The sequence below is a fragment of the Colossoma macropomum genome, unplaced genomic scaffold (genome assembly GCF_904425465.1).
Source record: "Colossoma macropomum unplaced genomic scaffold, Colossoma_macropomum, whole genome shotgun sequence".
Taxonomy (NCBI): domain Eukaryota; kingdom Metazoa; phylum Chordata; class Actinopteri; order Characiformes; family Serrasalmidae; genus Colossoma; species Colossoma macropomum.
Genome location: NW_023494788.1, coordinates 12,064,861 through 12,080,366, shown reverse-complemented (window position 1 = coordinate 12,080,366; position 15,506 = coordinate 12,064,861). Strand labels below are relative to the sequence as shown.

Genomic DNA, 15,506 nt, shown 5'->3' with positions numbered 1-15,506 from the left:
TAGTTATGAATGCTCTAGTGTTTTCAGTGTTACCTCTACCTGCCACATCTGTAGCATACGGTCAGTAATAATTTCTCTGTGCTTAGAAAAGAGCATTAAACTTGTTGAGTCAGAACATGTTTATAATAGAAGCCAATAGTGGCAGGTACTTCATCCTCTCCTCAATAGCTTCTATTATAAGTGTGACTCAAGTCAACAAGGTCTTTGTCCTCTTGTTAGGTACAGAAATGGGTTGATATTAGTGTCCATGGGAAACAACCTAAAGATGCAGCAGTTAGGGATTTAAAGATTAAAAAAGGTAGGAGTATTCCTCTGAGGTGTGTTGTCCACAAATTGCACAGTAATTACAATGTAAATACTATGTAAGGTAGTTAGGAAAGTGAGGAATGGAATTAGACATATTGATAGGCCCATGGGAGTTAAGAGTTTAAGCTTTAGGCTTATTGTTCAGCTATTAATCTTAAAGGAATAAGTGTTTTTCAGTGTAATCTCTATTTGCAACACGTGGTATTCGGTCAGTTACCCCAGACAGTACTTTCCCTGTGCTTGGAAAAAAGCATTAAACCTGTTGAGTCAAAACACATTTAATAACAATCAAAATTTCTGTTCCTGGTAGTCAGCTGTGCTACAGATACCTCAGATGGAGATTAGGGTGGAAAACTTTTTTCCTTTAAGACTTATTATGCAATAACTACATCAAGTCACCCAGTCACTACAATGTAACTGCTATGTAAGGTATGTAGTTATGAAAGTGTGGAATGAAGTCCACAGAGGTCCATAGAGTTTAAGGGGTTAAACTCCTGGCTTATTATTCAGTCATTAATCTTTAAGGAATTTGCCAGTGTTTTTTAAAGTAATCTCTTTCTACCACATCTGTAGCACATGGTCAGTTACCACAGACAGTAAATTTCCTGTGCTTAGAAAGAGCTTTAAACCTGTTGAGTTAAAACACACTTATAATAGAAGCCAATGGACAGGCACTTGAGCATCTTCCCAGGTTTGGCTTCTGTTATAAATGTGAATCAATTCAACAGGTTTTTGTTCTCTTGGTAGGTACAGGAAAGTGTGGTGAAATCAACTTAGGAGTATTCCTTTAAATCTTAATATACAAAAACTACTACAAATAACTATGTAATTACAATGTAACTACGATCTAAAGTATGTAATTACAATAGACATCCATAGATTTAAAGAGGTGAAACTCCAGGCTTATTACTCACTTCAGTCATTAATCTAAATCTTGGTTATTAATCTTTCTAGCTACAGTAAAACTAACAAGTTACATAGTTATAAGAGTGTGAGCCCACATAGAGGGCTTTGCACTTTAAAGGGTTGAAGCATGCCTATTGAATGAGAACCGGGGCTTTTCTTTTCTTTTTTTTCATTTTGAAATGCCAAGAGTGAGTGTTGTTTCAGTTTTTTTCCGTTAATAAGCCTGCACTTAGACGCAAACCACATGCGCAGGATTTTGCGCGGCGGATCATGTTATTTCTCTGTTTACTCTCACCCTGGTTTATTTGAATTAGCGCAGTGACATCTGATTGCGGCTTTGCGCTGTTGCTGAACCCTCGACGCTTAGCAAAACAAAGGCAAACATTTCCATCCCCGGCCGGACGGATTCCGTCACGCCGCAACAAGTAAAGGAGCCCGGGCCCTCATAATGAAATTAGCTTCCATCTGGAGTCACTCCGCTCATTCAGTTTGGCTTAAAGGGCCGACACGGGCGCACACACCGCACCGCCACTCTGGGCACACACCCGCCGTTGTGCAGCGGCAGCAGTGGCGGCTCGTTTGGAGCCATGGCAACATTCTGGAAATGTCACCTCGCGTCTCAGACACTGCATCCTTATCCCCTGCTCATTAACCCTCTGAGGGGCATTAAAGGCAGTCTCCCTGCACACATATACTCACTCACATTAGGACTGAGTACAATGATGGTGAAGAGGATGATAATCCCCCTGTGTGCCCATCAGAAGGAAGGGGGTTCTTTAACCCTTAGAAATCTTGAGTTATTACTGCTTTTTGCTGCACTATTTAAACATAGATATGTAATTACATAGGTATTACATAGTTATATCATGACAATGATGGTTTGTTTGCAAAATGAGATAACAATAATAATCAATAGCATCAATGTTCTACAAGTGAGAAATGAATAAACAAAGTAGGAATAGGCATTAAGACTATTGGACCATGTAAGATGTAGAAGAGCTAATGAAAATCAACAGCATGAAACTGCAGCTGAGAGAATTGTTTTAGTTTGTTATATTGGCAAAAAACATTGAAACTATGCTTAAATATAGACTAATGAGCCTTAGAACTTCAGGGGAGTTTAACTAGATCTCTAAATTATTGGGAACAATTTCAAACCTTTTAAAAAGGCCCACAGACAGCTGTAAAAGTCTAGCTGACACTAAGAGCTTAAGAGATTTTACAAACATACAAACACAAATATGGCATCAATCAAAAGTTTTAAAATCCATGATTCTGATTGCATTTCTACAAGTAAGAAACAATAGTAAGACTCTATTTGAAAGTTACCTAATAGGAGCTTTATAACACATGCATAAAATTTTAATAACATATTTATAAGACATTACAGAAAAGATCTATTATTTCAGAAAAATGCTTCATCACAGTGTCATCACTTTATGTCAGTACAATGTCATTTACCTCTTTAAACATGAGATTACAAGCATAAGCTGTCTATAAATATTCCGGTATTACTTTATGAATATGTTATTCACTGATTATATCTGTATTTTGAAGCCCCTGTGTAGGTAGCCTTTAAATAAAATGTTACCCAAATAATCAATATAAAAATTAAGGCTAAAATAATTGTGATTATTCACATGGTTTTGTGTAGTTTATTGCAGTTAACCTAATTTGTCTTATTTGCTCAAATTTCACCCTAAAGGGTGAAGGAATTTATTGTTGTGAAATGTACGGTGTTGTGTGTGTATGTGCAGAAGTTGTATTTTAGGCTGCCTATTGTTGTCTTTCTCGTTATATGGTCATGTCTGTCACACCTGTCACTTGTCATGTATAAACTGAGTCTAATCTTGGCATCAGTCCAGCTATAAATCTGTGACAGTCCATTGTCTTACGGGCTGGCTGGCTGTCTGGAACCTGTGCGCACAATGAATAAACTTCATTTGTCCAGACAACAGACCTAGTTCCCTGGTTCGTTGGGGTTTAGATTCTATCAAGGGTGATATTTTCCATTATAAAGGCAGTTTTTCTGTTATAGCTATATGACTGGACAAAATAGGCTCCATCAGAATGTATTTCTTTCAATAATTTGCAGATTTAATCTTATTTTCACTTGAAGGTTTCAGATGAAACTGAACGTGAAAATGATATGAATGCAAAACAGACCATAAAAACAGGCTGAATGCAGTTTCCAATTTTCATCACTGACATCCAGTGAGAGCAACAGCAGCTGCACGTTCCAGCTCCTCTTGCTCTCAGACTGCTACATTGTATCTTGTTTTGAGGAGAATTGGAGATATCTAGTTTGCTGCTTGTTCAGCAGTTTATCTAGTTCTCCCAGTAACACTGTCCAGCTTCGTCTAGCCATTGTGATTTAAAGGCTGTATTTGTATAAGATGTGTTAATGGCATATTAAAATGTGCTAATAGTGTTAAAAAATTAGTGGTGTTAGTAGTTATTAACATGTTAACTGTGACACCACTGATACAATACAACTTATTGCTGGCAATAACTGCGACTTCTAATGCTGCGTTTACATGTTGGCAGTTGATGGATGACAGCAAACCCAATATTCTGTTGTTTTTAGTGTTCTGCTGACTGCAGCGCTAAGTGGACCACTCTGTCGAGAGTTCAGTTTTCCCAACTTTTGCCGACTGCTGCGGCGGTGGAACGAATCAGAGATTTTTCTGGAAACACAAGCGCTGAAGCCCAGGTGCACCCGTCAAAGATCCAGTCAAAATATCAAAACTTAAATTTCGACAAAAACCACAATTAGAAACATTAAAAACACACCGTCTCCCACGCACAAGCAGCAATGCCACCGTTCCATGAGCCGTCACCAATCCTGCTATGAGGCATGAAATTATGGTTTTCAGTGGCAATATGTAAATGCTACATAAGGGTTAAACATGCACCCTTCACCTTTTATGGCCGGTCTGTATTGTATGAGAGAAAGTGGGCCAGTCCGAGACCCGTGGGAAACTTCACCTTTGGACAAAACAAGTGACTCTTGACCTTCTTCCTTTGAGGGAAGTCAACAGGGTATACATGTGAACACAGAACAGTGGTGGTCCGCCCTCACCCAGCCACAAGCACACGCACAAAGGAGGACCAGTGCACTATCATGTCGCATTGCGTGTCTCTGTGGCTTGTCTCAGCTGTGTGCATGTGTGTGTGTGTCAGCAGTGAAGGGATGGCTGCAGAGGGCTCTGGTGCTCTCTCTCTCTCTCTTTCTTTCTCTCCCTCTCTCTCTCTCTCTCCCTGTCCCCCCAGTAGCCCCTGCTTCCACCCCCTCTCTTATTTCACCCTCCTTCAAAAGGGAAGTGTCCCGGACCCTTTCCAAACCTCCTCTAATGAGAAATGCTGAGGGCCCTCCAGACCCCAGCCCCAGCCTTTCTGCGACTGTGGGAAAGCTTTCTTGACATAGCCGAGAAAGGAAAAGAAGGAACAGAAAAAGAAAGAAGGTGTCCCATCTAGACGGTCCCAGCGTCCAGGCGAGGCTAGGTGAATGAGTGGCTAATAGCTACTCAATCCCATTGACCGCTGCGTCAATAAAGCCTTAAATAAAATCATAAAGTTACATTGTTAAGCTTCGGCAGCGTGTTATTAGTGAGGAGCCAGTATCGATTTGATTCGGTTTAAGCTTGAATGCACATTCTCAGGTGACACGGAGGATCCATCAGTTCTTCCCTGCAGCGGTCGGCTTTCCCCTTCAAAATTTTGATTCATAATCGGCCTCTGGGAGACACTTAGGAGAGACTCTGTCACCCACAGTATTTCACAGAGTGGCAGAGACCACTCTTCATTTATTTAATATCCAGTCAAAGCGGCAATTATGTATTAGTGTTATTAATAATCATTAAGTCATTACTTTTTCAGTAAAAGAAAAAAAATGAAAGCATTTAGTTAACAGAAAATTACACAGAAACCTAAACAACTAAATAGAATTTAATGTTTTTCACTATTTAGTATGTTCATGCTTTGCATTTACTACAACATTTTCATTATTTTGGGTGGGTTTGCACCCACCTGGGTGGATATTTTTCCACACTTCCAATGTTCAGTCTTAGAAGTTGGTTGCATTTTCTGCTTCTCACAGTCCACATAATCCCAAACATATTCAGTGATGTTGAGGTCTGGACTCTGAGATGGTCAGTCTATTGTTCTGAGAACCCCAGCTTCTTTGTTGATTTGCAAATTCCTTTTGTCTATGTCCTTTTCTCAGTAAGAGCTTCTTAACAGCTACACATTCTTTCAGACTCATAGCATTGAGTTGTCTTCTCACAGTGGAAGGATGGACAGAAACACCTGTGGATTTTTTCAGATCTGAGGCGAGAGTAGAGCTTGATTTTCTCCTCTCTCTCAAAGATGATGGTGACAGTTTTAGTGGTCTACTGGGTATTGCACGCTTGAAGTCTCATTGTCTCTATAGCTTTTAATATGATTTTGAATTCCAGTTTTGGAAAATTGTCACTTATTTTCCTTTGACTTTCCCCTTCCTTATGCATGTGGATTACTTTATAGCTAATCTCCTCAGAAATATCTCCTGAAAATAACTCATTTGTACTTAATGGCCACCTTTACTAGAAAGCAAATGAATAAAGGGTGGCCTTGGATTTTTCCACAGTGCTGTATATTACACATCCCAAATATAGATAAGAGATAAGCACATGTGTATTGTGCTCATTTGCCCAGAACTGAAGCATGTATATGCCATTAGCATTGCATTTTTAGTCAGCGGAGCCATTTAGAGATTCATGAAATAAGATTTTTGTGATAGACATTGTGTAAAGCCATTGTCCACTCTGACAGATTCTGTAATACCTGCCTAGACTTACTCTCATTACTGCTTGGACATGTGGTCAAGATTTCCCAAACTACGCCTTGGAGGATGAAAATCCATATACGATTATTTTTAACCAGGTTTTTTATAGCTGGAAACTGGACGGTTGAAATATAGATGAGTTAGAGAGCATTCCCTCTATTAGCACAACCCGTTAGGTGCACTTTGGGGCGGGTGGGGTGAGGGGGTAAGGGGGGCTGTCTTGTTTTTTTTTTTTTGTTTTTTTCTCGCATTACTCTCCAACTGCATATATCCATTCCTCTGTACTTTTTCTGTGTAATAGCTAAAGTTACTGGGGAAACTTCTTTTGTGCTTTTGCTTGCTCACCTCAGTCTATCACTGCTCAAAAAATAAATAACACTGTCCCGAAGGAGCTCAGAGGATGGTAGATAAGTGCCGGTCCTTCATGCGCAGAGGCAACTTCTTTTCACCCCGCAGATGGTCTGGTATTACAGGCTTTTACCAGGGCGTTCCTCCTTAGGTTCTTGCCTCCGAAACTCTGCAAGGAAATGGCAGCGGCCTTGAGGAGCAGATCATGTTCTCCTTTTTGGGACAAGAGAGTTTTCGCTCAGCCTCTTGCAAGGGTGATTCCTCCTCCCTGTGTGTAATATTTTTGTGGAATAACAATAATTTTCCATGCCATTGAGATGTTTTTTTCTCTCTCTCTTTCTTTCCCTCTGTCTTAATAAAGTGTTCCCCCACAGATCCACGCCAAAACAAATATTAAGATTGTCATTAAACGCTCCGCAAGAATTTGATGTTTTGGAGGGATTCTCTTTTTCTCGTATTTGTGCAGTTCTTTTTGTCTGTTGGGTCTTTAAGCGTGGCTGTTGCTGAGGATGGGGATTTTCCACAGCTGGAGTTATGAGTCGGCTCGCAGAAATACTGAAACGTATTATCCTGTGGTCATATCCATCTTCCTCCCTTGTTTATGAGGAGGTTTAGATTGAATTAGCTGCTTGTGAGTGAAAAGTGAAGTACTGGGCTTGGTGGGCTCACTAGCGCACTGAGTTGGCGTCACGTCTCGCGCCGCAATGCTTCCCCAAGCAGGCCCGAACTGTAAAACTAGAGTCTTTTACTGAGGAGCTTTCCCAGCACTGTGTGCCCCTCAAAACCCTTTATTGAGCAGCATGGTCCGACCCCAATTTTTGGCTGTAAGCTGAGCAGCTTCACCAGCTTGACCATACAGGAATTAGACTCTAAATAATTAAGGTGCCAAAAAGAGTTTTTTTGGGAAAGAGAAGAACCAGTTTTGGTTCTCTAAAGAGCTTTTCAGGGGATGATTTCTTGAAGAATTGGCAGTGAGCAGAGTTAGTGAGTTAGTAGCTTGATAGCTGATCTAGACTATTTTAATACCGGTGTAACTCACATTATTAAAGAATTATTTTGGATAGTACATATACAGTGTCATATAAGAACATTCATAGGCTTAACTCTTGCCACTAAAATGTTAATAAACTAATTGTATGCCATTTTAAACATATCAGCTTAAATCATGTCTCTGTATGGCCTTGTGCATATATGTAGGTTGATGTTGCCTGCTTTCAGTTAGTGGCTAGCATAAGTGAAGAAGTAAAAACAGACAACATTAACAAAAAAAAAATGGAAGACAAATGAAAATGATACCTAGGCCCAATCCCATTTCTTATTTTTACTAATTCATTTTAATTAATTTTACTAATATTTTTTCAAATTATTTTATTATCGCTCACCCCTAATTCTTTGGTGATGTGAAGCTGCAGTCAGCTATTCGCCAGCTTCTTATTCAGATTTTCCCATTCCACCTTAAATGGAGCAGCAGTTACATGCTGTCGCCTCAGGCATCAGAACAGCTGTACCATTTAATGTGGAACGGGAAATTTAGCTAGGTAGCTACCGAGACGTCAACATACTAGTTAGCGATTTTTATGCTTGTTATGAAGAAAAGGGCCATGCATAAGCATAGCAAAGCACACCATACTATATCAATGAGTCCTTGGACAGGACTCCTAAAGCTATATTCACCTAGCGCTGTAACAGGTTTAACTTGTGAGTCACTCTGGATAAGAACATCTGCCATGTAAAATGTGATGACAGCTATATAAAATATGGTTAATCACCATTGGGGGTGCTGTTGCCCAAAATATTGTGTGTGGTATGTGGAGAGAAGCTAGCAAATGAGGCTATGAAGCTGTCCAGATTATCATTCTTCAACAAAGCCAAACCATAGGCTGATCACCTGAGTTGCTTCACCACCCCCTTCCAGTCTGTGAAAACTACTGTGGGCTGCTGTTTGGTCCATGCTGTTAAAAAGGTTGGGAACACTTGTTTTAAATAATCTCCTCCTAATGTAAAGGGCCAGTAAAAATGATTTTTCCCTAGAAGAACTAGACATAGGAGCCATCATTATAGTCTCAATTGAGAAGTCCCAGGCCCTCAGAGGGAAGGACAGGGTACAGGATGGGTTTGGACCTTGCAAGCGTGGGACGGCTTTATTACAAGATTAAGGTGGCTAACTAACGCTAATGAGGAGGGCTGCTGCTCTGGCAGGAAGCAGAAGAGCCTGCTGGCCATGCTTACAGCTGCACACGCCGACCATGATTCTTTAAAGCCGATTACACGCTGCTGTGGACACACACCGATCATGCATTATATGCAGCACAGCAGCGCTGAGAATCTCACACACACACACGCACACATACACATAATGCATTAGCAGGGCAGCGGAGTGGAGGATTAGTCCAAATTATGCTGATCTAATTTTAGGATTTTGTTTAGTTTAAAGATAACATCTTCATATCTTTCCCAGCTCCTCCTAATCTACTGAGCCGTAGTCAATACAGACATACAACAAATCTGCCTTGATACTTCCTTTAGCAAAACTCTTGATTTGTGCCTTTGTTTCCAACACTTCTTCTTCCACTAAAACGTGCTCCCGCTACTCAGTCTTTGTGTGAAGCTGCATCGGATCAATACAATTGTCTGATCTTCTCTGTCTGTGTTCTGCCTTCCAGCACTCTCAACAACAACAACATCACCCTCATCCCGCTGTCCAGCTTCAACCACATGCCCAAGCTGCGCACTCTGTGAGTATTAGGGTTTTCTTTGGGTTAGCGGGGGGAAAAGACATCACTCAGAAGCTGCATGTCTGCTGTGGTGTAACCACCACATGCTGGGTCATTACTCTGTTATAGCTGCAAGGCAGAGTCTATTCTGAAAGATTTCTGCCAAAAGCTTCTTAAAATACATGAAGGACATAATAGTTACTGTTGGGGTTCATAGAGAAATCCACACATGCATATATGCTGTCAAAAGTTTGGGGACACCTCGCTTTCTGTTGAGATTTTCATTGGGGGTTCTTTTCTCAGTTGTTCTTTCTCAGAAAAAATTGAACTTTCTATGTATAATGTCATGTTATTACAGTCCAACAAAGTTTTTTGATGTCCCCAAACTTTTGACTGGTGCTGTAAATATACACACAGACAGTCAAGCACTGAATCTTTCATCTAGCTCTGGGATTTGGTGCTCAGCGTGCATCATGTAGTCTTCAGGGATCTGTTTGCGCAGGAGTTAGATGAGTTTGGTGAGACGACTCGGACGAGCCCGTGTCGCTACACCACTTTTCCACCACTGGACTCAAACCACAATCGATACGAATAATTCCAAAGCGACCAAACCAGGCCTGTATGGATCCCATCTGTGGCTGCGTCTGCGTTTTAGCAGGGGATCAAGCTAGCTTTTCTTACGATTAGCATGTGGTGGAGCACCAGGCTCCAGAAGACATAAATAAAGTGGGGATGTCAGCGGTAAACGCTAGATGTGCTCTAACATTCAGGGGGCTGTCTTTATACCCCGGGCCCCTAAACCCCCTGGACTGAGGCGCTCTGTGGCTGTCTAGAGGCTGGAAGCCTTCTACAGCCCTCCGGAGCCCTAGCTCCTCTCTCATTCTCCAGAGGCCTCTGGCTCCATCAGTGGTCAGCTCCCCGGTCAGGAAGTCTGGCCACGGTCCCATCCGTCAGGGCCTTCAGACAGGCCTGCCCCCTCGCGCTGGATTGAATTTGCTGACGCTGGGCTGGCAGGGCGCGCCTCTCCCTCAGCCGTATTGAATTATCCACAGCAGAGGCCGCCCCTACTACCCCGGTTCCTTTGTATTGAATTTTCGGCCCTCTAATATCCCTGAGATCCTGGTATTGAATTTGTCGCTCGTAAAAAACAACTTATTAAATCAAATGTTTAGAGATGTCTGTAATCCCTTTAGCAGGACGGGGATGGGGGGTGGCTCCAGGTCTCTGATGAAATAGTTCAGCTTACCTCCTCCTCCTTTTCCTCCCTCCACTACCCCTCCATCCCTTTGTCCTCTCCTCCCCTCCTCCAGACCTGCTATCTTCGTGCAGCAACCATTCAATTAGATCAAATGATATCACCCCATGGCGCTTGCCATTCAATAACTCAGCCAAATAAAAAGAGCGAGGAGACTCCCGCCGCTAGACGAGGAGTCATTTTCCACGGACACCGGTCGATACGCTAGGTGTGCTGAGCTACCCTTTTGTGGGCTTTTTTTGCGCTCGCCTCACCTCACGTCCACCTCAGACCACTAGGGACCCCGGTGTCCTCGTCCCTCCATCTCCGTAATCCCGCTCGTCCATAATTAATCCGCAACAACAAGGAAGCAGTAAACTGGATTTATAATGGGAAAGGCTCCATGAGCACCCTTGTCCCCGCTGTTATCCTCAATGAGCAATTTCGTAGCCCCCCTAGCTGGATTCTACCTTATTATTTCACTTGCAGGCCTTTGTAAAGGGTACAGCCGCCCTTTGTGATTTGCTGACGCCACTCTTTCCATGCCTCTCGTCCCCCTCCCCACTGCGTAATGATCCGTGAGAGGTAGATATTAAGCTGGGTGTCTGCATTGGGAGCGATGCCATATTGGTGGAGACCTTGACAAAATGAAGGTGTTGGCAGAAGGGAGCACTTTCACCCAGGGAGTCGTGGGTGTTCTGCCATGGTCACAAACAAATCACTGAGTTACGTTGATCCTGTTAATTCATTTTAACCCTTAGAGTCTAGAATTATCGTTGATTTGCTGTGCATTCTATTTGCAATACTTATCTATTCATTGTATTTATGTAATTACCTTAGTCACGGGTCGGCAACATGTGGCTCTGGAGCCACATGCGACTCTTTTACTGCCCTGTTGCTGCTCTACAGCAGAATTCGATTTTTAGGTAAAAGTAAAATAATCCTCCTTTGCAGTAGAATAAAGCTCTGCTGATCGTTCTAACACAGTTTTAACAATAAATGGTCTGAAGTCAGTTTGTCGTTTGCCAGCTTCTCGTTTGAATTTTCACGTCCCACCTTAAATGGTGCAGCAGTTACATTCTGGCACCTCAGGCACCATTTAAGGTGGAACAGGAAAGTTCGAACGAGAAGCTGGCGAATGAAAAGCTGACTTCAGCCTTATGAAAATCACATGTTGAGAGACATTTTACAAGAAACTATTCTACTTTTGTGGAAATGTTTCCTGCTGGAGATGTGCGAAAAGCAGCTATAGCTGAGCTTTTGAGCTTTTGTTGAAAGGACAAAATGGCTCTTCTTAACATTTAGGTTGCCAACCCCTGACCTAAGTAGTTACATAGTTAGTTACATATGACCTTTGTTAATTTACATTCAGTGTTGAAAGATTTGAATCTGCTCTTCTATCTTTTTTCCAATTTTTTTGATGTGATCAAATTAAAATCATATTAAAATATCTCCTCTTCTTCTTACAAACACAAACACATGGTACCAACTGAAAGTTTAGAATCTGCATTTTTGACAGTAGGCACGAGTGAGAAATAAATTAGTTTCAAATCACAGTAATAGTGATAAATGACATAGAGATTCCTTACATTTCTCGACTGAAGAGTGACTGAACAACAATTTGTCATTGTGATTAGTGAAGCTATGTCATATTTTCTTTGGCTTCATCACGATTATGTTAACAGACCAACGAGAACACATTCCAACTGAGAGTGAATTGGTGTATTAAAATGCAGGGCTCAGTGTGCGTTAGCATTAGAGAACTGTATTTCAGTCATTACCCGCTGCTCACTGATCCCTCGGTCTCCAGATAGATGGCCCCAGAAATAAGAATCTCCTCTGAGGCGTTTCACATCTTTATCTGTTTTTATCTGACTTACATTTATATTCTCTCTCTTTCATTTATATTCTCTCTCTTTCATTTCAATCTCTCTCTCCATCATTCTGTCCCTCTCTTATCCATCTCTTTTATCCATCTGCATCTCTACCTCTCCTTCTCTCTCTTTAACCTATCCATCTCCCTCTCGCTCTCTTCATCACTCCCGATGTCTGTCTCTCTTTTCTCATCTGTCCCTCTCTCCTTCTCAATCTCTTTTTCCGTCTCTATTTCTTTATCTGTCTGCATGTCCCTTCTGTCTATTCATCTACCTATCTCTCTCTGTTCTCTCTCTCTCTTTATCTTTCTGTCTCTCTCTCATCCATCTTTTTATCCATCTACCTGTCTCTCCATTTATCACTCTCTTCCTTCTCTCTCTCTCTCTCTCACTCTCTCTCTCTCTCTCTCTCTCTATCTATCTGTATCTCTCTCTTTCCAGTCGTCTGCACTCCAACAACCTGCACTGCGACTGCCACCTGTCCTGGCTCTCTGATTGGCTGCGGCAAAGGAGGGGGTTGGCCCACTTTACTCAGTGCATGTCGCCTGCCCACATGAGAGGGCTCAGTGTCCCTGATGTGCAGAAGAGAGAGTTCGTCTGTACAGGTGCAGCACACACACACACACACACACACACACACACACGCACAACATCATTGAGGGTGAACGAAAACTGCTGTTTAGCAGTCAATAATCTTCACACTCTCTGAAATTATTGCTTGCCTTGCACTATCCTGGAATGTACATTAAACTATGCATAATGTGCCTTCATTAGCATCAGAGCAGGATAAATGTAAGCAAATATGTCTTTCCTTGCAATGTTGTGAGCGTTCTAATAGACCTCATCGTTTAATTGGTGAAAATATTCACGTCCAAGTCTTGTTAATTAAGCCCCCTTTGCTTCCCCCTTCTAATTAATCAACTGAGGAATATACGCTAAATCACTAAACAACACTGTACAACTCTCTAAGAAAAAAAGTCATTTCTTAATTATGCTGCAAGGAAAAACAATAAAACGACAGAAGCTCAGTGCATTCCGATTATGTTACTTTATTGGCTGCAAGAATGAGCTTTCTGCACATATGTTACTCATTTGTGCAAATGTCATGTCGACTTGTCATTCTTATGACTCGCTTTCTGATGCAGCTGTTTGTTATGTGTTCAGTTCCGTAATGGAACTCTATTATCTCTATGTTACACATTTCCCCTGTTTTTCTTGCTGTGTTTATCACTGAATTAGATCTTTCTTGAACTTTTGCTGATTTTCCGCATGTTTCCTGGCCCGCCAGGCCCCACTCAGTCAGAGCCAAGGTCCTGCGCTCCTCAAGCGTCCGTCTGTCCTGCCAGCTGCTCCTGCAACAACAACATCGTGGACTGCAGGAAAAAAGGCCTGACCGAAATCCCGGCCAACCTGCCCGAGGGCATCGTGGAAATGTGAGTCATCCCATCGGTCACACTCACACCATTGACCTCCCACCTTTCATTTTTCATGCCTCTGTATCTCTGTCTCTGTGTCCTTATCTCGCCTTCCTTCTGGGGTGGACAATGTGGCGATATGTTATCAGGACAAATTACATCACAATATGCTTTGAGTATCATTAGTACTTCTTGAATAATGGAAACCTAGATCGAAACTAGTTTTAGAGAACCTGTGAACAACAACAACCAGTGTGTAGTACTACTACATAGTAACAAGAAGTTGATGGGACGTCAGCAATTTATGTCATTATCTCATTTCATTCATTTAATTTTCATTTGTAGCTGTTGGCAAAGCAAGTGTTTAACACTGTTGCTCACCATGCAGCTGACCGGGTTTGATTCCTCACTCCAGAAAGAACTTTGGAGAACTTAATGTTGAGTTTAAAAAGTTCTGCTTAGAATGTGCTAGTTTTCTCTGTACCACTTTAGAATAAGACCACCATTATAAAGCATTTATGGATAAAGAATTTAAAATGAGTTTGTTAATGGTGATCAGGTCATGAACACTTTAAAAAAGCATTAATAAGCTGTTATAACACATTAATAAAAAGGGCAATAGTGAGCTGTTCTATCTAATGAAAATGAATATGTGATGAAGCTGACAGGTTTAATGCTGACTAAATATCACTAAATAAAACTAAGTACTGTGTGTCATGTCCTCAAGTGTCCTTATATAAGTACACGTAGTTCCTTCACACTCTTATCTCATTCTCTCTCTCTCTTTCTCTTGATCTCTTTGTCTCTCGCCCCCTCTCTCTCTCCCAGTGTGGTAAATACATAAAGCCTCTCTGATATTACAAGGTGTTCAGCTCTCCGTCTCTCCTCCTGTCGCATAGCGAAGGCCCATTAGCGCTGCAGTTCGCAGCCTCATTAGCAGCAGTGTCAGAGCTCTGCTGGAGCTAGGGGCACCTCTGTCTTGGGCTGCTGGGGGTCCTCCAGTTTTTTTCCTCATGAGCTCACCACAATTATACAGACAGCCAAGGAGCCAGAGTCAGGCAAATGAGATCACGCCTGAGCCCCGTTCTAATCTGCAGCGCCGCAGTGGCCTTAACTCAATCACATGCGCAGGCTGGCGACGTCCTCCGCTCTGATCCACTGTAGACCACAGCACTGCATATGCTGAACTGCATGCAGGCAGTGATACAGGAAAGCATTATGTACTATCGCTGTTATAACAAAACCTCATATCTACAACATCTTTAGACACAAGAAGGAAAAATAATGAAGGGTTTCATTCAAACACGCATTATAGAAAACATACAAGAATTTTCTTGAATACAAGAAATATCAGTGCTATATTATAATTAATACCACCTTTATTAGAGAAATTAAAATGTGTTTTCCGTTATACTTCAGCTGATATTCTTTTTGTTATATCTCAGTCTGTTACAAATGGATACACAATATTTTAGAATAAAACTCTTCAGATGTTCTTAAAGTCAATCTGAAGTTAAAATTGTTTTTTTTGTATGTTGTTAGTTAATGTCTGCGATCGTATTGAAATTGATTCATTCATTTTATTATTTCATTGTATCATCATTTTTAAAACCTTTCTTTAAAACCTTTAAAACATCATCTTCTCAGTTTTAATGACATCACAATGCGCCAGCTGGTGAGGAAAACGATATTAACCTATACACTGCAAAAAAAGTAAAATGATCTGAAATCTATTGAAATTATAAGATTTTCTAGCTTATTTCTAGACACTTTCACTTTAAGTAATATATATATATATATAGTAATTACTATACTGTCAGAAAATTTGTCTTAAAACAAGTAAAACGTGTCTTGAAATAAGTAAATAATCTTATATTAAGCTAA

At 41.2% G+C, this 15,506-nt stretch overlaps 1 protein-coding gene across 2 annotated transcripts in view; it reads left to right on the top strand.

Annotated features, from left to right (window-relative positions):
• Positions 1 to 15,506, top strand: part of slit3 (slit homolog 3 (Drosophila)) — a 219,424-nt gene that overhangs the window by 127,566 nt on the left and 76,352 nt on the right. For both annotated transcript variants that reach the window (XM_036568481.1, XM_036568482.1), the window contains 3 exons: positions 9,049 to 9,120; positions 12,649 to 12,812; positions 13,496 to 13,640. In XM_036568481.1, coding sequence (XP_036424374.1) covers positions 9,049 to 9,120; positions 12,649 to 12,812; positions 13,496 to 13,640 — 381 coding nt within the window. The remainder of the gene's footprint in view (positions 1 to 9,048; positions 9,121 to 12,648; positions 12,813 to 13,495; positions 13,641 to 15,506) is intronic.